The 24,924-nt window shown below is 37.6% G+C and overlaps 4 protein-coding genes across 15 annotated transcripts; 2 read left to right on the top strand and 2 right to left on the bottom strand.

Annotated features, from left to right (window-relative positions):
- Positions 1 to 48: 48 nt before the first annotated feature.
- LOC137725324 (uncharacterized) lies at positions 49 to 3,649 on the bottom strand. Of its 2 annotated transcripts, XM_068463971.2 has the most exons (5): positions 3,512 to 3,649; positions 2,928 to 2,989; positions 1,369 to 1,558; positions 750 to 1,020; positions 49 to 643 (listed from the first exon to the last, which is right to left on the bottom strand). In XM_068463971.2, the coding sequence occupies exons 3-5, from the start codon at positions 1,535 to 1,537 to the stop codon at positions 322 to 324; spliced, it is 762 nt and encodes a 253-aa protein (XP_068320072.2). In that variant the 5' UTR covers positions 1,538 to 1,558; positions 2,928 to 2,989; positions 3,512 to 3,649; the 3' UTR covers positions 49 to 321. The 2 variants fall into 2 exon arrangements, with proteins under 2 accessions (XP_068320072.2, XP_068320073.2); XM_068463972.2 differs by lacking the exon at positions 2,928 to 2,989.
- A 671-nt stretch (positions 3,650 to 4,320) lies between these two features.
- Positions 4,321 to 8,846, top strand: LOC137726000 (LL-diaminopimelate aminotransferase, chloroplastic). 2 transcript variants are annotated; one of them, XM_068464851.2, is made up of 11 exons: positions 4,321 to 4,540; positions 4,624 to 4,700; positions 4,794 to 4,861; positions 5,188 to 5,304; positions 6,183 to 6,245; positions 6,368 to 6,472; positions 6,573 to 6,623; positions 6,858 to 7,178; positions 7,450 to 7,656; positions 7,762 to 8,077; positions 8,584 to 8,846. In XM_068464851.2, the coding sequence occupies exons 1-10, from the start codon at positions 4,455 to 4,457 to the stop codon at positions 8,053 to 8,055; spliced, it is 1,389 nt and encodes a 462-aa protein (XP_068320952.2). In that variant the 5' UTR covers positions 4,321 to 4,454; the 3' UTR covers positions 8,056 to 8,077; positions 8,584 to 8,846. The 2 variants fall into 2 exon arrangements, with proteins under 2 accessions (XP_068320952.2, XP_068320953.2); XM_068464852.2 differs by lacking the exon at positions 8,584 to 8,846 and having other exon boundaries at positions 7,762 to 8,233.
- A 3,319-nt stretch (positions 8,847 to 12,165) lies between these two features.
- Positions 12,166 to 15,495, top strand: LOC137724562 (adenylosuccinate synthetase 2, chloroplastic). The gene is made up of 5 exons (XM_068463326.2): positions 12,166 to 12,415; positions 13,169 to 13,483; positions 13,552 to 14,244; positions 14,518 to 14,829; positions 14,969 to 15,495. The coding sequence occupies exons 1-5, from the start codon at positions 12,209 to 12,211 to the stop codon at positions 15,137 to 15,139; spliced, it is 1,698 nt and encodes a 565-aa protein (XP_068319427.2). The 5' UTR covers positions 12,166 to 12,208; the 3' UTR covers positions 15,140 to 15,495.
- On the bottom strand, positions 15,461 to 23,947 carry LOC137724561 (ARM repeat superfamily protein). Of its 10 annotated transcripts, none has more exons than XM_068463322.2 (23): positions 23,558 to 23,947; positions 23,232 to 23,442; positions 23,044 to 23,125; positions 22,501 to 22,789; positions 22,031 to 22,133; positions 21,805 to 21,941; positions 21,319 to 21,492; positions 20,920 to 21,119; positions 20,655 to 20,798; positions 20,471 to 20,559; positions 20,015 to 20,162; positions 19,762 to 19,808; positions 19,357 to 19,418; positions 19,070 to 19,233; positions 18,165 to 18,355; positions 17,824 to 17,881; positions 17,661 to 17,733; positions 16,885 to 16,986; positions 16,643 to 16,739; positions 16,461 to 16,556; positions 16,118 to 16,359; positions 15,878 to 16,018; positions 15,461 to 15,792 (listed from the first exon to the last, which is right to left on the bottom strand). In XM_068463322.2, exons 1-23 carry the CDS (start codon positions 23,852 to 23,854, stop codon positions 15,613 to 15,615), a joined length of 3,327 nt encoding a protein of 1,108 aa, XP_068319423.2. In that variant the 5' UTR covers positions 23,855 to 23,947; the 3' UTR covers positions 15,461 to 15,612. The 10 variants fall into 10 exon arrangements, with proteins under 10 accessions (XP_068319423.2, XP_088550771.1, XP_068319425.2 ...); XM_088694645.1 differs by having other exon boundaries at positions 16,461 to 16,560; positions 16,644 to 16,739; XM_068463324.2 differs by having other exon boundaries at positions 19,357 to 19,412.
- Between the last annotated feature and the right edge of the window lie 977 nt (positions 23,948 to 24,924).

Genomic DNA, 24,924 nt, shown 5'->3' with positions numbered 1-24,924 from the left:
TTTCGTACTCAGCAGTTGCACAAGTTTTTTCTTCCGTAAAAACCGGGATTAAGAAGATAGAGCCGAAAAGGAAGAGCTGAGCTACTTGAATATAATTTTCCAACTTGAAGACGAACAAGAAGAATCTGATTCAATGATACAACTGAAATACAACTCCGTCTTCGTTTTCAATAACAGTGGTTGCGTTGCGCATCAACTCCGTACAAGGCTACAAGCATGGAACATTGCGATTCAAGTTCTGATATGTTTCAGATCTTGTCTACAACTGTGAACGATCAAATATCGCCACAAACTAGAATGACCCCTCCTATAAAGCGCCTCTTAAGCATGGTATTTACTTCTTTTCGCGTCCTTCCTCCTCTTCTTCTCGTCCTTCCTCTTTTTCTTCTTCTCTTTAGATGTTTCCTTGGACTTGTGCTTGTTAGAGCTACCAGGCTTCACCTTTTTATATTTCTTCCTCTCATTGTCAAGCTCCTCTTCAGAAGAATAACATAATTTATGTGAAGGCCTCTCTGGTCCATACACATGGCGTTCTTGTACACTGGGGCTCTGTAGCAGCGCTTCCTTGGAGTCTGAAGAACGGGGAAGATAAGGGCCTGTTTCGTCCATCCTTGACCCAACAGCACCTCTGCCACGCTTGATTCTGTCATACAAGGAAATTCACGCTAATTAGTCATATATTCTCTCCCACGCGGGAGGTGGGGAGGGGGGGGGGGGAGAGAGAGAGAGAGAGAGAGAGAGAGAGATACCGTGAATGTAAAAATTCTTCAAGTTCTTCATCCCTTAAACCATTCTCTTGCCTTGAATGACAGCTCTCATATTCTCTTTTCCTTGACGAGCAAGAAGGACCAGCACTATCATCTGGGACAGCACGTCCCTTACCGCTGCTTCTTGGAGAGTTACTGTCTCTCTGACTCCTGTCATTTCTGCTCTCATCCTTCTTCCCCTTAAGCCTATTGTCCAATTCTCTCTCTTTTTGCCGGAGTCGCCACATCTCATTCACTTCAACAAGTCGATTTGCTGGAGGAAACAAACGAAAATAAAAACTTTAGCTGCATGACACAGCAGTCACCAAACAAATAAAACATGGTGTGTATGAAAATTCTGATTGTACTTTTAACATAAAAGCAATAGAACCTCATACATGCTAACAAAAACATACTAGGCGCATCATAGATTTCTAGTTACACAATTTGATGCAAGCTAGGGAAGGCAACAGTGCATGATCCAAGACCTTTTCAGAAACCGGTAAAGTGTCTACTTTTTAAAAAAGAAATGTCTACACTCATAAGTATCGTTTTTACTCCAAAACGGAATTATGAAGTCCTATTACAACTAAATTATAAATACAGCAGTATAGGAACCGACCTTGTTGCACGCCACGAACAGTAGCACTGAGGAACCGTGAATTTGGCCGAAATCTTGTTTTAGGTTGTTGAAGATAAGCATGCACACCTTCCTTCTCAGCTTGACGCCGCAATTCAGCGGCTTCTCTCATAAGAATTGAAGCTATTCTGTTCTCTGTTTCAAGATCCATCTAACCCTGATAAGCAACTTCCTGGAAAAAAATAAATGCAGTAAATAGTCTTGATAAGTTTGGAATCACAGACAACTTAATATGAATGTGAAAAAAGAGTAGACGCATGTCAACAAGCTATTAGTTGTTAAAACTTTAGAAAGAAAAAAAGGGAAGGAGATCCTCTCCGGATCTCTTCCACCAAGGCCACCAGATCAATTGATCTGGGCCTTCCAAATTTCATCCAACGGCCCACCTGTTTTGACCCTTAAAAGGCGTGGACCATTGGATGAAATTTGGAAGGCCTGGATCACCTGATCTGGTGGCCTTGGTGGAAGAGATCCTGAGAGGATCTCTTTCCAAAAAGAAGTACACTTTATACAGAAGCAATATACACTCATGTCAACAAGCTATGCATGTTTGCTACATAATTAAGGTACCAAAGCATTTTTGGGAACAAAATTTCGAAACAGCTAGAAAACGTAACTAAATTCCAGTCCCCTTTTCTGCCTTTTTTTTTTTTTTTTTTTTTTTTTTTTTTGTGGTTGTTGGGGGGGGGGGGGGGGGGGGGGGACAGCGGTGGAGGTGGATGAGTTGACATTAAGTATATATACATCATCTTCCACAGGAAGAAAAATTGAAACGAGATACAATTGATAAAAAATTGCAGGCAGACTGCTAAACACGATCTATTCTTGTTACATTAAGAAGTTCGTATAATTCTCCTGGTCACTACTCTACTTCCTTAGAGGGAACCATATGGTAAAACCATACAAGAAAAAAAAAAAATCTTTTAGATTTACTACGATAGAAACTAATTTAAAAGCCCCGAATTCCACACATTTTTTAACAAAATTACAATCAAGAAAAATTTATAAACAAAAGTAAAGATTTCATATTAAACGATATTGGATCTGATTTCTACTTGCAAAGTTCAAAAACAAATTGACAGTGTAGTGTGCACTGATGAAAACCCTTCTACTCTCCTTACATAAGGTATGCCATCATAAAAGTTTGTAGTATTCTTACGGTAACCCCTCTACTTGCATAAGGCCACCAAATTGGCGACATCTTGAGAAAAATAAACAAATTGATCTCCTGGACTTAATAGAGTTACAAACTAATTCAAAAACTTAGTTCTGTACGCATCTCTCCTATGTCCTAATGACCACATAGTACATGCACAATTTGCAAGACGCTATTTCAGAACTTAGTAATACACAGATTAACTAAAGGAAAACCAGGCAATTTCTGGGAACATGAGCTGGGATTTTGCAGAGGGTAAACAACAAGCGTACCAAATGAAAGTATTAATCTTGAACTACGCTTTCTAATACGCCAAAACAGCCTACTCACACTTTGGCAAGTTATCTCTATAATGTAAAGTGAATGCATAGATGAAGCAAATTACCGTATGGAAACCTCAACTTTATTAGCTTCTCAAACTTTCTTATGCAACTCTCAAGTCACAACCTGATACAAAAACTCTTCATTTAATGCAGGGGACGTTATAATACTCGAGTTGATTTGAACTAAAAATTATGCAGAACCATGCAAACAGCTAAACCCACGCGAAAACTAGCATCGAAACAGCCACAGACCAATCAGAATTACAAATTTCATACAAAACCAATACAATTACAGATAATCAAGACAACCCAATACGGAAATTTGAAAATATAAACAATGAAAAATTTAACTAATTACGAAACAGACAATCAGAATCACAATATTAAACACAAAATCAAGTAAAAAAAAAAAAAAGAGGGCTTTTGAAAGATACACATGGAAAAATCTGGGCTTGATGTTCTTGATCAAAGTGGTGGCCATCAGAAATCAAACTCAATCGAAATTCCAAACTCAAATTTGTGTTAACGAAAACCTAGAATCTCATTCCTGCTCTTTCAAATAATTTAGCTCTCAAGAATCTCAACCAAACAAAAACCACAAAGAAAATTATTAAAAAAAAATAAATAAATAGCGGCGGTGGCTCACCCGGTGACGGCGTTTCCTCCGCCGTTAGCAGCGTGGCTGTTTGCTTCTTTTGGAGGTGATGAGAATCGAAGTCAGACCACAGAGAGAGGAGAGAGGAGTCTTTTTCCTCAAAACGCAAAACTTGAACGAAAATTAATGTTCGTTCGGACCAAAATACCCTTACATTTTCACAAACGAGAAAGGCAAGTTAGGGCCGTTCGAAATCTCTACTAATTAATCAAATATACATTATTAACTAAAATCTTATTAAATTATCAGCTTAATATTTTAATTAAAACAGAATATAAATAAGAAATATAGAATAGAAATGTAATTTCATATAACTAAATTTTGCTATTTTTCAAAGCTATGCGTACATGTAATCATAATATATTTCTAATTAAAAAAAAAAAAAAATCTCTCACTCCTACATTCTCTATCACTCTTTTCTCTCTCCTTCTATTTCAAAAACAAAATTTTATGTGTGCCCATATGCTAGTTACATTTAAAATAACTAAAGGTGTTTTTTGTGAAAATATTTTTAAAACCAATTTTTAGTAAAAATACAATAAATTCCAGAGAAATACACTAATTACTTTCTGCAATAAACACGTGCTAATACTTTTCGCAAAAGCATTATAAGTGCTTTTAAATGCTTATTTAAAAGGAAAACTAATAAAAATCGTTTGAAAATTTTGAATTTTAACGATAAGTACAAAATAAAAGGTAAAATAAATAGTATCATGAATGATTTTTTTTAGTATAAAAATATAATTTTTCGTTAAAATAAATAGTACAAAAGTTTTTTTTTTTTTTTTTTTTTTTTTGTTTGTTTGTTAAAAGTGGCTTGTTGCACTGCCAAATTATTAGGCAACGCCTTTACCTCTTCTGCTTTTTAGCGCCGCCGAGAGCTAACCAGTACAGTAGTATCCAACACTTCTCTGCGATTCTTCAAAATCCAAAAATGTCTTCTTTTTCGCTGCTGCAGACTTCGATCTCGTCGTCTTCCTCCGCTTTCTTCGCCAACCACAAATTCACATTCAATTCCAGGTACTAATTTTCCCACTCACAAACTCGTTTTTCCTTCCAATTTTCTCAGCCTCCAAACACATTTTAACACTCAATGTTTTCAGAGCTAATAATGCATCGCTTCCAGCAAAACCCATCAGCATCTGCAAATGCGTCGCCACTACGCAGGCAGAGAAGACCGGTCTCTCTCTCAGTCTCTCCCCTCCCCCCCTTTTCTCTGAATCTATTCATTTAATGTGAAAAAGTCTAATTTTTTTGAATTTTTAATGTGAAGAGTACAAGACCCAGGTGTCCCGGAATGGGAACATAGCCAAACTTCAAGCTGGGTATCTTTTTCCAGAGGTTTGTGATGAATTTCACTTGCTGTGTTTGGGGCTTAGTGTTGGGTTTCTCAACTGGGTCTCTCAAATATGGCATTGCCCTTTTGATTTACTTGTTCAATTGCTACTGCATCGATATATCTAACCTGCGTCTGTAATATGTTTATGAATAAAATGTTGGGTTTGCACACTTAAGAAAGACTAGTCGTTAAATTTTAATCTAGATGCTAAATGTTATTGCTTTGTGTGGTTTTTTTTGTATTTTTTGACTTATTGCTGTACTATATTCATATATCGATTGCTGTTTCCCGGTTTGTTTGTGATTTTACATTACATCGAATTGTATAGGTTGCTAGAAGAAGGGCTGCACACTTGCAGAAGTACCCTGATGCACAAGTGATTAGCCTTGGGATTGGTGACACTACTGAGCCCATTCCAGAAGTTATAACCTCTGCCATGGCTAAGGTATCTTTTATTGTCACTTTTAATATTGTGTTATCCTAGACATGATTGAATCAAATGAAAAAGCCAGTTTCGTTTTTTGGTTGATTGCATGTATGAATGTGTTGGGTTACAATTTTTTGGAAAAATTGTCTCTCAACAGAATGCAACAGAGGCAGCATACATGTCTGTACAAGTGTAAAGTTATTCAAATGGCGATCAAGGAATGTAGCCATTTCCTCCTTAAATGGTTCTTGATGTTGCTTTGTTTCTGTCTCCAATGTGTTTCTATTTCTATGTAAAGCTCGCCTGTTTACATGTGTTTCTTTGAGGCGGTTAACGTCAACCTAACCAGCCTGAGCGTTAATGTGAAAGTACTCAAACAATAAACATGGGTTGCCTTTTTTAAGATTCTTGATCTCTTGTTATATGATTCATTTATCTTTACCTCTGCTAGCCAACTAAGTCAAGTTCATTGTTAAGAGTAAACTGAGCTTGATTTTGGCTGAGTTGGAAGTGTTGAGACAGTCAAGTAGCCAACCTTTTGATTGAGCCAAACCAGGTAATCTAATCTAGTGACTGCCAATTATTCTCAGACCACATACAGTAGATGATCTTGGTCTCATATGTTATCCTTTGAAAATATAGGCTCTTTATCCAAACCAAGAAAAGTTCTTTTTCTACGAAAAGTGAAAATATTTATTTTAGTGGTACAGCAGCCATGCATTATGAGCAGCTTTATGTCAAGGATTTATTCACATTCTAACACATCATCATATGTGTATTTACCTTACAAAAAAAATAAAAAAAATAAAAAAATAAAAAAAAAATAAAACAACAAAGTGTAACATATCGTTGTTTGGTATTTGTCTTTCTAAATCCATATTGTTTCTGATTTGCAGAGGGCACATGCTTTGTCTACCCTAGAGGGTTACAGTGGTTATGGAGCTGAACAAGGTGAAAAGGTATTTGGCCTTCTCTATAAGTTAGCTAGTTGACGAGTTTTTAAGTTATTCTATGCAATTATATCCTCCCATATGTAATATTAGTGGTACTGAAGACTAAGCCAGATTGTTAATCTGTACAGCCACTAAGAGCTGCAATTGCTTCAACATTTTATGACAACCTTGGCATAGAGGAAGATGACATCTTTGTTTCTGATGGCGCAAAATGTGACATATCCCGCCTTCAGGTTTCATGCTTTCTATGTATCATGATTTTATATTTTCATGTTAACTGATTCAGACTATAACCATGCTTATACGGGGTTTGCCTTGTTTCTAACATGGTAGGTTGTTTTTGGGTCTAATGTCACAATAGCAGTGCAAGATCCATCGTATCCGGTAAATTTTCATACTTATTCTTTAGTTGCCTGTTCATCTTGTCATGTCTCGTCGCTCTTGCTATTATTGTCATGTTAGGTAGGATTATTTTGCTATTTTTAATGTACACGATTACATTCTGAATAAAGATTTTTTGACCGAGATTGGGAAAAAGAAAGATCTATCTTCTTCTGTTAATGTTTAGTGTTCAAGTACTGTTTAAAACTTAGGAGAGTTTACTTTTCTTATTTGCAGGCTTATGTAGACTCAAGTGTTATTATGGGCCAGACTGGACAGTATCAGAAAGATGTTGAGAAGTTCGGAAATATTGAGTACATGAGGTGTACTCCTGAGAATGGATTCTTTCCTGATTTACGCACTGTTGCTCGAACAGATATCATATTTTTCTGCTCACCAAACAACCCGACTGGTTCTGCTGCAACAAGGGAGCAACTGACACAGCTGGTACAGTTTGCTAAGGATAATGGGTCAATCATAGTGTACGATTCAGCATATGCCATGTATATGTCAGATGACAATCCACGCTCGATTTTTGAAATCCCTGGAGCCAAAGAGGTAATCTATAATTTGCATATTTGCAGGGCTCTTGATTCTTTGTTTTATTGACAATTTCTCTTTACCTGCTGAAAGTTTTGATAATATGGTAGAGAATAATGCTGTACACAGTTTTGTTTCTCAAAGTACGTCTCCACTATAAAAATTAGTCTGACTTGGCCCAGATTGGTTGGCTAAGCATATGTGCATTGTACTTTAGAAAATTCCTTCGTCTGTCATTTCACTTTTCATAATCTAATTTATGTATTATGTTTCTGTGTGGCCATTGCAGGTTGCGCTTGAGACATCATCGTTCAGTAAGTATGCTGGATTCACAGGAGTTCGTCTGGGGTGGACTGTTGTTCCAAAGCAGTTGCTCTTTTCAGATGGATTCCCTGTCGCCAAGGACTTCAACCGCATCGTTTGTACTTGCTTCAATGGTGCATCCAATATATCCCAAGCTGGTGGTCTTGCTTGCCTTTCACCAGAAGGCCTTAAGGTGTGTTCTTATGTGTTGTGATTCGATGGTAAAGTTTCAAATTTGAAATCCGCCTGCATCTGTTACAAGCTTTGGTTATATTTGTTTGATTTCTACTCCTTGTAGGCTATGCGTGAGGTGATTGGTTTCTACAAAGAAAATACAGAAATAATAGTGGAGACATTTGAATCTCTTGGCTTTAAGGTGTACGGAGGGAAGAATGCACCCTATGTGTGGGTGCACTTCCCTGGCCGAAGCTCATGGGATGTATTCAGCGAGATTCTTGAGAAGACTCATGTGGTCACCACACCTGGGAGTGGTTTCGGATTTGGGGGTGAAGGTTTCGTCAGGGTTAGCGCATTTGGTCACCGGAAAAATGTATTAGAAGCTTGCAAAAGGTTCAAGCAATTATACAAGTGAGCCAGAGTTTCTGCCTCGCGAGGTTAGTATCTGCTGTCTGGTATATTTGATTCGAAGATAAAATCGACAGTTGCTCCGTTTATGTTCAATGTTGTGGATTCTATTTCTATATCTTAGGAAATGCAAATCATTTTTCAGATGCTGCAGAAATTGATTTCTTTAGCATCACAAACTTAAATTCGTTTCGATAATTAGCACAAGTAATTAACTTGTAATTAACACAACTAATAAACCGCACATTCCAAAATGTATCATTCGATTTCGAGCTTTTCAAGTAAGCCCCTAAGAAAATAACACTAGTGTTGTAAATACAAGATATTGGGCCGGCAACACTGGGAAACGACCCTGATATCTTTGTATCATATATTACCTTGATCTCCACTGCGCAAGAAAATGTGATGAAATAGTTAGTTGTGTAACCAAAAAAAAAAAAAAAAAAGAAAAAAAAGAAAAATACCAATGTTTCAGATCACACGAGTTTGCTTCTGACCCCTCTTTGCTAAATTCTCACCTTATTGTTCAATTCAGCGGGAGCAGCACTCTTGTGCCTTTGTGGACATTACTGGTCATGGGTTGAGTTAGATGGCCGAAAACCGGCTTCTTTCCGTTTGTTATTCGAGGGACCAATGGTAGTAAAATTTTAGTTAATGGATTATTGCTCCAATTTGATTAAAGTTGAGAGACCATTGCTACAATTTACTTTTGTAAAAAAATATACACTAATATGCATTTTTACACATGTGGTGAATTGCCTTAGTGGTTTCAATCCATTAAGTTCCGGATTCAAACACTATATGTTGTCTTTTAGTCTAGATTATTGTTGTAATAAAAAAGTAAAATAAAAAAATGCATTTTTACATATTATTAAAGAAATGAAAATAAATATTGAAATTTTGTAATGGCCACACTCATTTTATTATCATAAGAAAATTAACATTTTGATAACCCATATATTTTCACACACTATATCCGTTTTTTTTTTTTTTAAATGTGGTTCAAATTGGGTTCCAGCAAGAATCAAAAATGAATATTTCTAAACCGTAGCACTAAATGACACTGTATCTATTCTTTGTTATTCTTTGTTTTACTAATATGGTTAAACAAGACACATGAATGCTTTCCTAAGGTTCTCCTTTTAAGGACCTGTGAGGTCTTCTTTCATATAAATCTTTAGATTAATCTAACGGTTGATTAATTAATAACCTTATATTATCCCCGTTACACCCTAACAAAATAATAATCTCAATTAAAAAAGAAATAGAAAAAAGAATTCACACTTGAAACCTCCTATGTCAAGCCGTCTTCTTCACCTCCCAGTCTCTCTCCCCTCCATTCCTTATCTCTCCCTCATCTCCATGGCAGCGACAACATCTCTTCCGCCAAGCCCAAAACCTGGGCCCTCGCCGTTGAAAAGCAGGAAGCCAAATTGGAACATCAAGTCAAATACCATGAAGCTTCCTTTCATTGAGTTCCTAACTCTCTGCAACCGCTGCCACCATGCCCTAGAATAAGACATTGACCACCTCTACTGATTTGAATTAAATAGCCCAACCTTGCAGAGTAGTCCATGTGCCTGGTCCACAAGAACCAAGTGCTTTTGTAGACCATTCAGTGCAAGTGAACAACTGAGGAGCTTGATTGGAATTGGCTCGGCAACATGGAAGCAATTGGAAGAAACAAACCCAGACGGGCATTTGAAGGCACACAAATAAGAATTTATTTCCCTTCTGTTGTTCTCGAAGTTCAACTTGAAGCAAATTCAAATTTGTCATCATACAAGGTTTTGGAGTTCTTTGTGAAACCTTCCTTCCAACAACTTTTGTAAGACCAAGAGCAACTTTCTGTTGCACAAAGTCATCCAGCCTTTGTAATAACCCTTGCATCTCAACATTCATGCTTTGATAAAAATGACTACGAGAAGTAGAGAAGAAGTTCCACACTCTTTTGGTTAATCTCTCGGTTTGACCTTCACCTTCCACCTTACATCGCAAAGCTTCAGTGTCGATCTCATCCAGCAAGTCCTCCGCGTCGAAGACAGCATGCTTGAGCTCGTCGAGCCATTCTCTCATAACAGGGTTTGAAATTTGCTTCTCTTCCACATCATCGAGGACTGCACAAAAAGAGATTGTTGATTGGAGGAAGATGCGGTTGATTCACCTCTCTAGATTAATCTAAGGGTTTTATGACAAAAGACCTCACAGGTCCTCAAAATGGGGACTTTAGGCTATCTCTAACTGACCGAGCCAAATGGTCATAGGGCTAAAAATAGCTCGAACTGACACAAAAACAGTCTCCAACCGAAGGCTAGGCCAAAGGGATTGTGAGCCCCACCGGCCAAAACCCCCAAATCAGGCTAAAGGGCTGGCCATTTCCAGCCAGCCAGCCCACTTGCCCTCTAACAGCTAATTGGCGTCAAAATGTCAAGCATGGATTTGCAAGAATACCACGCTTTCTTCGTTATTGTGCTTTCTTTATGCCAAAGGGTGTTTCAATGGACCATTTTCTAACTCAAAACAAACAGCAATGGAAGATCAAAACAAGAAAGATGAAGGAGAAAGAGAAGTAATATGGTAGTTTAATTTAACTAACCTTATTAATTCAATTAAAATAATAAATTATTGAGGGGGTTATGTTTGGCCTATAGCCCTTCGGACCCCTCGGTTGAAGATGAGTTTTTTTGTCAAAGGGCAATGTTTGGCCTATGACTTTTTGGTCTCCTCAGTTAGAGATGATATAAAATATAGTCTGACACTATTTATTACAATATAATTTTTTACAGGAATATAGAACTAAACATGACCATTTGATCCTCCTTTGATTGGAGATTACCTTAGAAGAGCATTACTGAATGAGACAAACAATTGTGATTTCGAGTCGGAAAGAAAGTTGCATGCACCAAAAGTTTTATTTGAAAATAGGGTTTTTATCACCAATGGTCCCTAAGATTGACCACACTCATCATTTTGATCCCTCACTTTTAAAATCAATCAATGTCGTCCCTGACATTCACTACCACCATCAATTTGGCCCTTCCATTTAGATTCCGTCAATTATTCTGTTAGTTTGCATGTGAGACCTACAAATCTAATAAAATGGTGACATGTGGATTATACACAAGAAGAATTTTTATCACAAATGGTCCCTGACATTGATCGAACTCCTCATTCTGATCCCTGAGTTTCAAAAATCAATAAATTTGGTCTCTAACTTTCACTATCACACATCAATAAAGTCCTTCAATTAAATTTTCATCAATATTTTTTGTTAGTGTGCTATTGTGGTCCCACTAATCCAATTATATGGCACTAAGTGGATGAACTATAAGAAACTAATTTTTTTTTATAGTGAACCACGGGACTAATTTTTTTTTATAGTGAACCACGGGTAGGCGGGGAGCTGGGGAGTTGGGGACACAAAAACAAGGGTGGGCCCCTTGGGCACACCATTTAACATCAAAAACAATATTTTAACAAATATCCCTCTTTTTTCGTGAAATTACAGAAATGTCTTCCCGATTCAAAATCCGTCAAAACATCGGGATGGGTTGTTACACAAGAGCTGTAGTGGTGGCATGGTGACTTCGTTTTCTTTTTAAGCATACCTAGATGAAGACGATGATGTCTTTTTTTTTCTTTTTAATTTCTTATGGTACTTTTAGTTTTAAATCTTATTTTTTTTATAGTTAATTCATGTGGCACCATATGATTGAACCAGTGGGACCATATTATTACACTAACAAAAAGTATTGACGAAATTTTAACAGAATGACTAAATTGATGTGCTGTAGTGAAAGTCAGGGACTAAATTTATTAATTTTTGAAACTTAGGGACCAAAATGAGAAGTTCGATCGATGTTCGGGACCATTTGTGATAAAAATCCTTCTTTTGTGTAATCCATATGCCACCATTTTATTGGATTTGTGAATCCCACATGCAAACTAACATAAATAGTTGACGGAATCTAAACGGAAGGACCGAATTGATGTGTGGTGGTGAATGTTAGAGATGATATTGATTGATTTTAAAAGTGAGGAACCAAAATGATGAGTTTAGCTAATCTCAAGGACCATTGGTGATAAAAACCCTTGCAAATATAATTGCCACGTGCCAAACTTCAGTGGTTGTGATTGATGCTGACCTGGTGTCCCAGGGTATGAAAAGTTGTTCTCCAACAAGCAGCCCGCCCCTCTCTTTTCCCCCTCCTTTCCTCTTCCTCTGGTTCGCCGCCTCACCTTCTCTTTTGCTGCTGCGTTTCTTCTTCTTCCCTCTTCAGCTCTTCACTTCCAAATCCCACAGCAGTCTTGGAGTTCGAGGCTTTTGCTCTGTTGGGTTTTCTTCCAGTAGCTCAAAGCTCCAAAAGGTATTCCCTTTTCAGATTCTTCTCTCCCAATTTCTTTAGGGTTAATGTCGATTTTCTTATGCTGTTTGCAGTGGTTCTGTTTAGGGTTGAACTATTTAGTTTCAGCGATTCATTACACGTAAAGTTAAGAGTTGCGTTTTATATTCGTTTTTTGATAATTTGGTTGCTTAATTCCTAAATTCGATTTCGTTACAAAAAAATAAATCAAAATTTTGTACTACTATCTGATTGATTAATACACCATGATTAATTGGGCAATATCGTGCGGCTTAAAGACTTTCGGATGTGTTTGCCGGCATTGTTGTACTCTGAATAAATCTGATCACATTTCAGTGGTCCTAAGCTAGAAGGTCATAGTTTGTAGCATATAATGGAAAGGTTCGCAGATACTTGTCAATTATCCGAAGCTGGATATTTTGGTCTTTAAGCTTAGTGTCTTTTTGTTTGTGTAGCATCTGCTTCGAAGGCTTCAACTTTAATGTCTGATAATATCTGTATGTGTTATTATTCGTCACCGATTGACAAGAACTGAGATTAAAGAAACCATCCTTCAAACTGTAGAGATGGGGCAGGTTATAAATTCAGGCGAAATGAAACTTAGAAATATAGTCTCGTGATTTGTGTCTAAAAACATAATAAAAGGGTATTAGATCGATCCATGATAATAATAAGATTGTTACTGATGTGGTTATTTGTTATCTCATTTCTCAAAGTTTTAAGTCTCTTTGATTAAACATTGTCTTTCTCACTCAGGGGTTCACCATGAACAACCTCTCCGCTTTCAGAGCCCTGGACTCCAGTCCACTCTCCAGCCCTCGCTCCTTTGGGCCCCACAACCACATACCTATTCTCCTCCAGCGCCCGAGGAATGCTGTCTTATGCTCAGTGAAACAATCAATTGCCACCCCTTCACCTCTAAGTGTGGATAGTTCCCCTAACCAGGGGCTTAATCGAATTGAATCACTAACCCAGGTTTCGGGGGTGTTGGGCTGCCAATGGGGTGATGAAGGTAAAGGAAAACTTGTTGACATCTTGGCCCAGCACTTTGACATCGTTGCTCGTTGTCAGGTAACAGAAAACTCGCACTGCCATAGCCAAATTTTGCAGTTTTCTCATGGGTTTTATTATCTTTACAGGGTGGAGCTAATGCTGGACACACCATTTACAATGCAGAGGGAAAGAAGTTTGCACTTCACCTTGTTCCGTCGGGTATTCTTAATGAAGAAACTCTTTGTGTTATTGGGAATGGAGTTGTGGTGCATCTTCCAGGGCTTTTTAAAGAGATTGATGGCCTTGAATCTAATGGAGTCTCCTGCAAGGGAAGGATATTGGTCTCTGATCGTGCTCACCTGTTATTTGATTTCCACCAAGTAGTGGATGGACTTCGAGAATCTGAGCTTGCTAAATCATTCATTGGCACTACCAAGAGGGGCATTGGACCATGTTACTCTAACAAGGTTAACCGAAATGGTATTCGAGTGAGTGACTTGAGGTACATGGATACTTTTCCTCAGAAGCTAGATCTTCTATTATCAGATGCTGCATCAAGATTCCAAGGTTTTGAGTATGGCCCCCATGTGCTCAAAGAAGAAGTCGAAAAATACAAGAGATTTGCTGAGAGATTGGAACCCTTCATTGCGGATACTGTGCTTGTCGTGAATGAAGCCATCTCTGAGCAGAAAAAGATTTTGGTCGAAGGTGGTCAGGCAACAATGTTGGATATTGACTTTGGAACTTACCCCTTTGTAACATCCTCTAGCCCATCAGCCGGTGGGATTTGCACTGGTCTCGGAATTGCTCCCAGAGTTTTAGGTGATCTGGTTGGAGTGGTAAGTAGATATTAATCTTTTAGTTGCAGAATTGATTTTCATTTGATAGTGTGGGAGTGGCTTGTACCCATCAATGTGGGTTTCTCTCAAACTAATTCTATTTTTGTATATAGTTTTATTTTTTTCGGGTGACGGTATACAGGTTTTTTACATTATTGTTTCTAGTTTTTTTTTTTTTTTCTCTTGCCTATATATTTGCTTCACCAATGAAATAGTACAATGGCCAATCGAGATGGCGAGGTAGAGTTGCTAACTTGAATTTCGCCTGTGCAGGTGAAAGCGTACACTACAAGAGTTGGTTCTGGTCCCTTTCCCACAGAAATCTTGGGTCAAGGGGGTGATCTTCTTAGGTTTGCTGGTCAGGAGTTTGGCACAACAACTGGCCGCCCTCGTCGTTGTGGTTGGCTTGATATAGCAGCTCTGAAGTATTGCTGTCAGATTAATGGCTTTTCTTCTCTCAATCTCACCAAACTTGATGTTTTGTCTGATCTTCCTGAAATTCAGTTGGGTGTTGCCTACAAACAGATTGATGGTACACCAGTCAAATCATTCCCTGCAGACCTTCTTGATCTGGAGCAAATAAAGGCATGCCGCCGCCACTCATCTCTATTTGGATGTTATGTTTTTACTGAATTTTCAGTTGGATAGTTGATACTGATTTTGTTTTTGATACCTAATGTTCATGGTTAACTCCTGTTGAACTTTATTGCTTTTCTATGTTCAGGTGGACTACGAAGTATTGCCCGGATGGAAGTCAGATATTTCTTCAGTCAGAAACTACTCTGACCTTCCAAAGGCTGCACGTCAGTACGTGGAAAGGATAGAAGAACTTGTTGGTGTACCCGTCCATTACATTGGTGTCGGGCCTGGACGCGATGCACTCATTTACAAATGATGTCCATGGTATTTCCTTGAGATTCCAGATGATTTTCAGACCGTCACAAGTAATACGAAGCTGCAAGTGCTGGAGGAATTTACCTTCTATGTTCGGAGATTTTCACTTTTACTTTTCGGATTAGAACTAATATTTCAAGGTTGTGAGCTTGATTAACACATTATCCACCCGAGGCGACGTGAAGTCTACGTCGTGTTTAGCCATTGGGAGAATTTTGTTTTAGTACCATTGCTGCTTGTAATGGCATCGGGTAGGAAGTTCTTACCAATAATTTGAAGTTTGAAGAGTACTGGGGTTTGTCTTTGTTTTCGTTTGGATCCGTTTCGATGAAATACAATATTTCAAATTGCAACATATTTTCCAATCCTATAAGTACCATTTGCGATACCTTGAATTCAAATACAACAAAGCCAGCTGTACAGCCATATACAGGGTACGGCAACCCAAACTGGAAGATGAAGCAGACACAATGTTCATGGAGTAAGGCAAGCTAGCAACTTTCCGCAGACTTGCCGTAGCTCGGCCGAAGCATCTGTCAAAGCTATACTCGACAGAATCGATCTTGCTTCTATTAATCTTGCTGATATACTTTCTACGATTGCATCATCACTGGCCATTAGAGACCCCATTAGCTTTGCACCTGCCATCTTTTCCTGAAGAACATAGGTTTCCGATCGGTATTCGAAGATCATTAATACTCAAAGACAGTAACTAAAAAATTAAAACCGTGTCCAATACCTTCTCCGACCCTTTTCTAAGTGCTTTTAATGAGACTTCAAGAAGATCAGTTGAGTAAGGAAGAATTGCAGATTTCAAATGGTACACCGATGAAAAGAGAACCTCAACGCATGCAGCTCGGATCTCCGGGTTCGTCATCACCTGAAGTATTTGACACCACATGCACGAATGAAGTCAGGCAGAGCACGATATTAAGAGCCACATACTCACAAATCTGAAAGCAGTGAATAATCAAAATACCTTAACAGAATGGATGAGACATGGAATAGTTTTTCGAGCAAAAGGTTTTCTTCCAGAGTCCAGTATCTTTTGGCAAGCACTAATGAGAACATTTGCCATGCACATATAGAACGAGAGTGGAGCTGGCCCCTCACTTGTGCATTTCACATCATCCAAGTCAGATGATAAGGCAGGTTGGTTGCTATCTTGTATAAGTTTATTGATAACATAGGTGAGGGAAGAGTCTCTTGATGCAGCATCTCCTGTATTTTGGATCATAAAAGTCGCATGTGCCCAACTCAGAAAAATTTAAGCTCAGACTGAGGATAACATAGCAACCAAAATTACGCAATAGCAAAGTTACCTTTCTTCCCAACGATGCTAAATGAATCTGGATCTTGCAGTTCAGCACATATCATAAGTGCGAGGCAATCAATGCAACCATGCTGTGCTTTGGAAACTGCCGGAAAACGAACCTTACCCCAATCAATTTTAACAAATAGAAACAAAATTTCTTAGTGTTTGAAATCTTTACTTGTTACACACCTTCATCCCCATCACCAGAAGACCATAATAGCATTGTCTCCAATGTCTGTCTGATTTTGAGCATAACAGGATGAGAAAGTGAATCCCTGCCTCTGACCTGTCAACGATAAGAACCTTAATTAGCTCAATCGCAATGTGAATAAAAACAGTTGATGCCTAGGATTGTGGCAGAAGAATAAAGCACAAACTCTTAAAGGCATGAGATAATGGCAACCGAGATGTTGGTCTTGAAGGATAATTACCACAAGAGAAGTGCAAACTGAAAATAAGCACGCCTTAATCTTTAGTATATCCCGAGAACTTGCAGCAATTTCTAGCTGGGAGCTGACAATTGGAATTAGCACCTACAGTTTCAAATGGTAGGTACAGATTAAAATGATTGGTATTTTGCCTAGTACAGCATATATATAGAAGCACAATCAACAAAAATTTAGAAAGCAATAACCCATTATGACACGCAACTGGTTCATGTTCATACACAAAGTTTCATAAGGCACACAGAAATCAACTTCGCAAATTCCACGATGAATGGGGGTAGATTTTAATTTGTAACTGCTACCACAAAAAAGATGCGGAGGTATTGGTGAAATCTTTATGGAAAATAAAATGCAAGCTGATGAGCAAGCACTTTGGATTAATTCTTTAGCAATGAAAATGGATATAACCCAAATTACACATCAATGATGAAAATTCAGAGGATCCAAAATCATAGAACCTTTTTTTTCATAAAAGAACATGGATATTGGATACTTAAATGGATCTAAAACTGGGCACATCCAACTATGTGCATAACCAAAGTTACTTCCTAGTTAAAGTGACATAAGTTCCCAAACTTTGACTAATTACAAGAAACGACAATAAGCTTCTTTTATGGTGAGTATGGAAGTCAAACATGCACATCATCACATAACCAAGTTCCAAGCATTAAAAAAAATAAAATTCCATGAAGGACAAATCAGTCTCCAATAAGGAAAGATGCAGTTATAATAAAGATATGGTAAAAGTCACTATTGTATACTTCAGGATGAATACGCCCACAGAGCTCAGCCGCAAGTTTCCGTACATCATTGAATTCAAACTCACAAAATGTCCTGAAATAAAAATAAAATAACCAGAAAAAAAAGCCATCAGATTCCATATGTACAACTGAATATTTATGATGGTCATGTTGACAGATTTACCTTTTCAGAAGAAGAGCAGTCACACAATCCTGATTGATAGTATTGATATCTCCACAGTCTGAAATCAAACAGAAACCAGAAATAAGTTAAAACTAGAAGTGCAGTTCCTCTAGAGAATTTTTAAAGATGTCTGACAAAAATCATGCAGTTATTGGAGAAATAGTGATTCTTTTTTTGACATAACTGAATATTGAAATGTAGTCATGGGTAAACAGATCCCTAGTGAATACCGACTAGCACATCCTCTCCTTATTATCATGAGAAGAGTGGGCTAATACAAAATTGAGTTTCACTTCCAGTCATGAGAGTGAGAGAGAGAGAGAGAGAGAGAGAGAGAGTACCGTGAAAATTGCCTTGATTGAAAAGTTGTCCATAAATGATAGGTGAATTAAGGTCATTAAATACCCTCAGTGGAAGCATCCTAATTATGAGTAGCGGGCAAAGGTGTTCAAAAAGGGTCTGCTGCATGTTTTCAGAGTCATCACTTTTATAGGTCTGGCACTCCCGTCCAGAAAAGTTGTTTCCATCAAACCTGAAAGAGGAAACGGGCAGAAAATTAAAAAAGTTTAACCACAGCATAGAAAGCCAAATAAAAGTCTTGGATATGCTGAAAATAAAGAGAGAGACGGGGATAATCCAGGAAACCTCCAATTCATACAATCAGACAACTTCTTTGCTTTAAGGTAAAAAAAGAACATGTTTTTAATTTTTGAATGAAGAACATGTTCATTTTGCCATCCTGTACTTTTCTGGACTATGCTTAATCGTAAAATGATAGATATGACACGGAAATGACGGACATGCTGGCCCAGGAAGAGACATTAAGAACAGCCTGGCAAATGTCAGAGACAACTTTACCAGTGTTTTTCAGGGAATATGTTCTTTGAAAAAAAAAAAAGAAAAAACAGTGGAAACCCAAAATTACCCTCCAAATGCCCAAATGCCCAAATGCCCAAATGCCATAGAAAAGTATGGAATGGCAACTAATAAACTCACAACATTATGTAATTTTCCTGCAACTACTGGCCATTTATCTCATAGAACTATAAAAGGGGGATTGTTGCCAGCCAGTAACATGAATCTAGATTAGGATTATTCCCACTACCTAGCTCACAATGACGGTTGAATGAAACAGGCTCATACATATCATCATTAGGTACTAGTATAAACTACTGAGGGTCAACTATTAACAAGGATATGGGACTGCTATAGATTTGATATAAGTTGTATAACATAATGTACTTACTCTTTCCGTTGTTTAGCATGCAATAGAACACAAGAGAGAACGGCATCAGCAGCTTCTGCCAAGTGCTCACTTATAAAACTCAAAAACTTCACCATTGTTGCATTTGATGGCTCTGCAAACATCTTCTCAATCAATGGACCAATCAAGAGGTCCCAGCTTTGAACCTTTGGTAATGAAATTGTAAACAAAAAGATCATCAAGTCAAAAAAAAACATCAAGAAGCAAGCCAGAGTTTAATTTTGAAAACCTTGAAAAGACAAAAGTTTACTATGGAAAATTCATCTTACACTTTTAGACCACTCTGGGATCAGCCTAAGCACTCGTTCACTCTCCAGTTTTGATCCTGAAACTTGCAAAATGAAGAGCCCAAATTGGAAATGTTAGCATATAACAGTTACATTAATCAAGTGTAATACGTTTCATGTTTCTATGTCAACAAATATAATTGTATTAGCGTCAATGTGGGTAGACTACAACTATATAATAGAAGAATGATATTGTTACTTGTCATGTTGTAATGCATTTGAGCATTACTGTTTGATATCAAGTTATCAACACATACATAATTAAAGAACGGTGGGTAAAAGACAAATGAAAAAATTTTGGTCATGCATTTCAAGGGCAAAATACAAAAACAACTTCGGCATAGAATAGAATATCTGCCAAGTGGTCACATTGAAACAGATCCTCACCTACATCCCCTGCAGTGTTCTGAAGATTTACGTTTTGGCTGAGGCTGCTGCAAGCAAGAATAATTAATAAAAGTGTTCAGAAGTAGAAGCTTTAACTCAATACACGTTTCTCTGTATATAAAAAACTCAAAAGACATTCTCTAACCCAAACCCAAAGAGCAAAAAAGTTTCTAACAGACATTTTCATAACAAGATAAACATCTTAAACTTTGAGAACATGAGGGAAACAACAATGAATGGAAAAGGAAAATACCTAAGACAGTCGAGCAGTAAACATATAACCTCAGCATTCTGGCTATGATATTTTAGTACCCCAACACAGGCATCACTTGCAGTTGATTGCAATCTTTCATCCGATGAATAAACTAGATGAACTAAAGCAGGCAAAACTAATGAAGGGTCTGCAACAACAGGCAGGTATATTTCATCAATGAAAAGTACTAAATCAAATTTCAATCTTAAGATTCTTAACTGAAAATAATATTTGCCCAAAGAAGATGACCATATACAATCCTTTGCAAGATCTTATTGTTTTTACTCAAAGACTGAAGCATAACCGGCTTGTATGTAACATGTTTCTGGTCTTATGATCCTAACGATTAAAATTGTCACTAATTATTAAATTCTGAAACACCAAAATTTACATAAAGATAATCTGGAGAATTTCAAACAAGATTTGGCATAAAACAATTCAAACTGTCAAACGAACCAATCATTGTAAGCAAAGTAGATGCTTGTTTTCGAATGGCAATTTCTTCATCTTCAAGTCGCTCAATCAAGTGGTTTGCAATATCTTGCCTGCAAATATCACAGGGAAAAGATACAGAAAGGTGGAATGGTGAAAACACCATAATATTACAAAACAATAAATGCTACTGGAGCATTTTGTATACCATGATAACTGGGGAAGTATGTCATTTGAATCTGACGACATGCGAATGAGTTCTGATACAACATCAAGGGCATTCCCCCTCTGTTGAACATTTCCACAAGCAAGGCGTTCTAGAACTTCTTTAATGCAACGGTTGTCTCTGCTCCTGTTGGGCCATTAATGCCAAGTTAACAACAGGTACAAAACAAAACTAAAAAAAATACAGATCATAAATTTGATTTACATTTCCAAGAAACAAAAGAAACTTAATTGAAGAAGAAAAATACATCAAACAGTATTCAGCTATCAGCATAACAACAGCTTTAGCTGTGCCGTCCCGTTCATCTAAAAGATGAATCAGCAATGGTAGCATAGCATCCACCTCACCAGAGTCAGTGAGACTACTTCCAGATAGTTTTGGCTTAAAAATGACTGCTTTGAATATACAAACAACCCCATCTATCACATCATCATCAGCAGAATGAAGCTTCAAAGAAGAATAAATGTTGATGTCAGTAAGATGACAGAAGAACAATGGCCTTCCAAAAAGAACTCTAATACTGTGGCTAGACACAAATTGATTTAAAAAATAAGTGATGATTAAGTCACCTAACTGTACCAATAATGCCAAGATTGGATGCAACCATAAGACCATTAGTATCAAGATTGGATGCAAGCATTAGTACCTGTGGTAGAAGAACCTGTGATATCCTCATCCCATATTCTGACACTATGCTCTCAAATTTCTTGCTGTCAAGACGCCCCAATAGAAGGCATAGACAATTCAGGAAAAACTTTCTGGTCTCTGCACCACCATCCTTATTCTCACTGGGCCCTCCTGAATAATTATCTGTATAAAACTGCATATATTTTTTGTATAAAAAACTAAATGATTCCATCAAGTACAAGCAAATAAAAAGTTGCATAAAAAAAATTGTTCAACACCCAAAAGTGGAAGAAATCATGGTCCAGAATCAGAATTTAAAGATATAGAGTTAAGTTACAAGATTTATTATTATTTACTATTTAGCAATGTAAAAATGATCAGATAGTCCAAGATCAACCTGTATGCCGTCCAGAATCAGAATTTACAGATATACAGTTAAGTTACGAGATTTATTATTATTTACTATTTAGCAATTTAAAAAATGATCATATAGTCCAAGATCAACCTGTATGCCTGCTAAGTATTGGTCCAACAATTCTTTGTAATGCTGAGAAAACTTCTGATCTTCCAAGTGCATTAACATGCCATAATGCTTCCAACAAGAATACAGTAGCAATGCTCCAGTTTTGACAACCTTCGAACCTGTCTTTCATGTTACAAACAAGTAAAGCACGACCTTTGGAAATTAGAAACCATAATGTGTGATATTTAATAAAGAATGGGTAAAGGACCTGCCTCAACTTCCAAGTGACGATAATGTCCTTTTATCTCCTGCAGCCACTTAAGAACTTGCTCCAATCCTTTGGCATGTAATGGTCGGCTTTTTCTGCTCCACTGCAGAGTAGGGTCACAAAGTAACAAGGTTCATGTTTGAAGCAAGTGACATACAATACAGAAATAGACATGAATATGTGACTTTTCTTTCTAGATTGAATGATAAGATTCGATATTAGATTATATGAACTGCTGATAGAAATGTCTTCTAGTTATTAACTTTTACAACTAACGGTTATATAGAGATGGAGATGCTAATTATTTGACTTATTTTGGAAAATAGCATCACAACCACAAGGCTCCCACCTGACCTGTCCAACATCCCAATAATTACCTACTACAAACACTCCTGAACAAGTCCATGGGCAACCATTTTAAAATAAACATAGGACAGGTTAAATCCAAAATGCAGTTGAGAGGAACTTACAGCGAGGAGTTTCTGCACTAGCCGAATAAGTTCCTCTAAATGATCCCATAGGATATTCTCCATTTCCATGTTTGAGGCTACTATAGATTCGGAAGCTGGTTTTGATTTCTTTTTGCCGCTATCACTGGACACTAAAGTAACAGGTCGCTTTGGTGCATTTGAATCCGACAATTTCGGTCTGTTACTTGGAATCTGAGCTTTTTTGGTCAATGCTTCTGTGAGAGCTAAAAAACAATCAGCAGCAGACACAGCAAGGCGAGATGGCAGTTCATATCCATCCTGCAAAGTGCTACCAAAACAAGAGGTCGAAAATACGACCAAATATAATCAATACATAAGCATTGTATTTATTGTCATTTGTCACCTAAAGTATAAAAATTGTATTCCTAATCTTGTTATACAAGACATTGCAATGATTTTGAACACACTGTGCATTTTATTCCAAACCTTATAAATCTGAATATGACAAGTAATTCCAATTATAAGCATAAAGCAAACACCACATAAACACTGCATCCAATTGGCTTCAACTTTATCACGTACCTGCCCTTGCGTACAACATGCGAGAGATGCGGAATACACGAAGAGAGTATCTTTACCAAATCACCGTACCGCTCCCTTATACCTGTCATTCGAAGCAGTAAATACTCAAATTTCCGTTATTAAAGATAATTAAAGCAACGGCTTTCTAACTATTTTCACTTCAACAACTTCACATTTGGCTTTGTTACCATTCATGGGAAATTGGGTCACTGCGGTCTCGTAGTCCAGAAGAGCACGCACAAGAGTACACCAGCCAAGCACCATAAAGCGATCATCTTTCGTCGAAACAATTTTCGCCAGTCCTGCCACAATAGCTTGGAAGATAAAATCGTCCTGAAATAGCCAATTCAAAAGCACCATAGCTTGCCTGCCGCGCTTCGTGTCCTTGCAGTTCAATGACTGAATTTAGAAAATAACACCAATAATTTAAAGAAATTTGAAAAGAAAAAAAAACCCAGAAACAATTGCATTGTGATCGAATGAAAAAATGCAAAGAAAAAGTGAAATTGCGTACATTTTCGAGCATGGGGACTAGAATTTCATGGAGGGGCTCGTTCCTCTGAGCAGCATCGTTTAGGTACTTGTGCAGGAAGCGGAGGGCGTCGTCGAGAGAGACCGATACGGAGATGTGAGGGGCTGAGTTGAGGGGCGGATGGGAGAGTCGAGAAACGGCGTCGTGGAGCTTTCTGGGGCGGGCAGAGAGCAGAGCGGTCATTGCTCTGCCGAGCGTCACTGACATCATTGACGCCGAGGGAGATTCCGACGAGTCCGAGGAGTCGGATTTCCATAGCAACTGTTGCGTTTGTTCCATTTGGATTGGTTGGATTGAGAAATTGGAGAAATTGAGCCTGTAGGCTTTCTGGTGTTGCTGTTTCAAAAACCTGACTTTTGGGTTTAAGAAAACTGAATTGGAATTAGAAACTTTGAGTATTAATATAAAAAGGGGTTACAAATAAATAGTATTATGATTCATTTTTTAAAGTAAAAATATATTTAACTTTAAAAATAAACAGTAAATGAGTGTTTTATCAAGACTCTCTTGGGTTTAAGATCCTGCTAAGTGCCAATGGGTGCAATTGCGTTCTAATTTTTGGAAAAAGCAAGGTGCTCTATCCGCACACCATTTTTACTTTTCACATATTTTTTTTGTTAATTTTGATTATTTGATAGTCTTTAATCCAGTCGATCCAACGGTAACAAATTAATAAGGTATGTATGAAGCTATCCACACACCTAAAGCAAATGTAGATTTGGTTTAATCTAAATTACATATTAATAGAACTTCTTTGTTAACCAAAAAAAACCAATGAAATTACAATTATAACATTTCATGCAAATAAGTTTTTGCTTTTTGTTTAGAACCTCACCCTATCACTGCACTCTAAACTCATTCCCTCTTTCTCCTTAACTCCCAACCCCGTTAAAAACAAATAACTTCTCCCATCAAAAAGTTAAAAAACAATATTTGAGAAAATCAAAATATATTCACACATAAAGTGTGGCCTTTACTAGCAAAGGCCACACATTCAATGTGTGAGAACTGTTTTTTTATTTATAAGAGCAGGGATTTGTTTTTAACGAGCTAGAAGTTAAGGAGAGTAGAAAGAGCAGTGGGAGAAAAATGTGAAAGAGAGAGGGAGGTGGGAGTAAATTGGAGATCACTTGGCTGTGAGGGTGAGAAAAAAATACATCAAAATTGTTTAGTGTTGGGCTAGGCAAATGGGTCTAGGACTTGTGGGACGAGGCACATCTTGTCGGTTCGGGGCGTGTCTAGATTTTGGAAACTCGAAACGGGGTGAGGCAGGGCGGGTGCGAATTTCTGAAAAGAAAAGGGCCCTGGCCCGGACCATTTCCACCGTCCATTATATGGAGATTACATCT

The sequence above is a fragment of the Pyrus communis genome, chromosome 5 (assembly GCF_041283825.1).
Source record: "Pyrus communis isolate YQ-2024b chromosome 5, ASM4128382v1, whole genome shotgun sequence".
Lineage (NCBI taxonomy): Eukaryota > Viridiplantae > Streptophyta > Magnoliopsida > Rosales > Rosaceae > Pyrus > Pyrus communis.
Note: the sequence above shows the minus strand (reverse complement) of the source record. Positions and strands in the feature narration are given on the sequence as shown.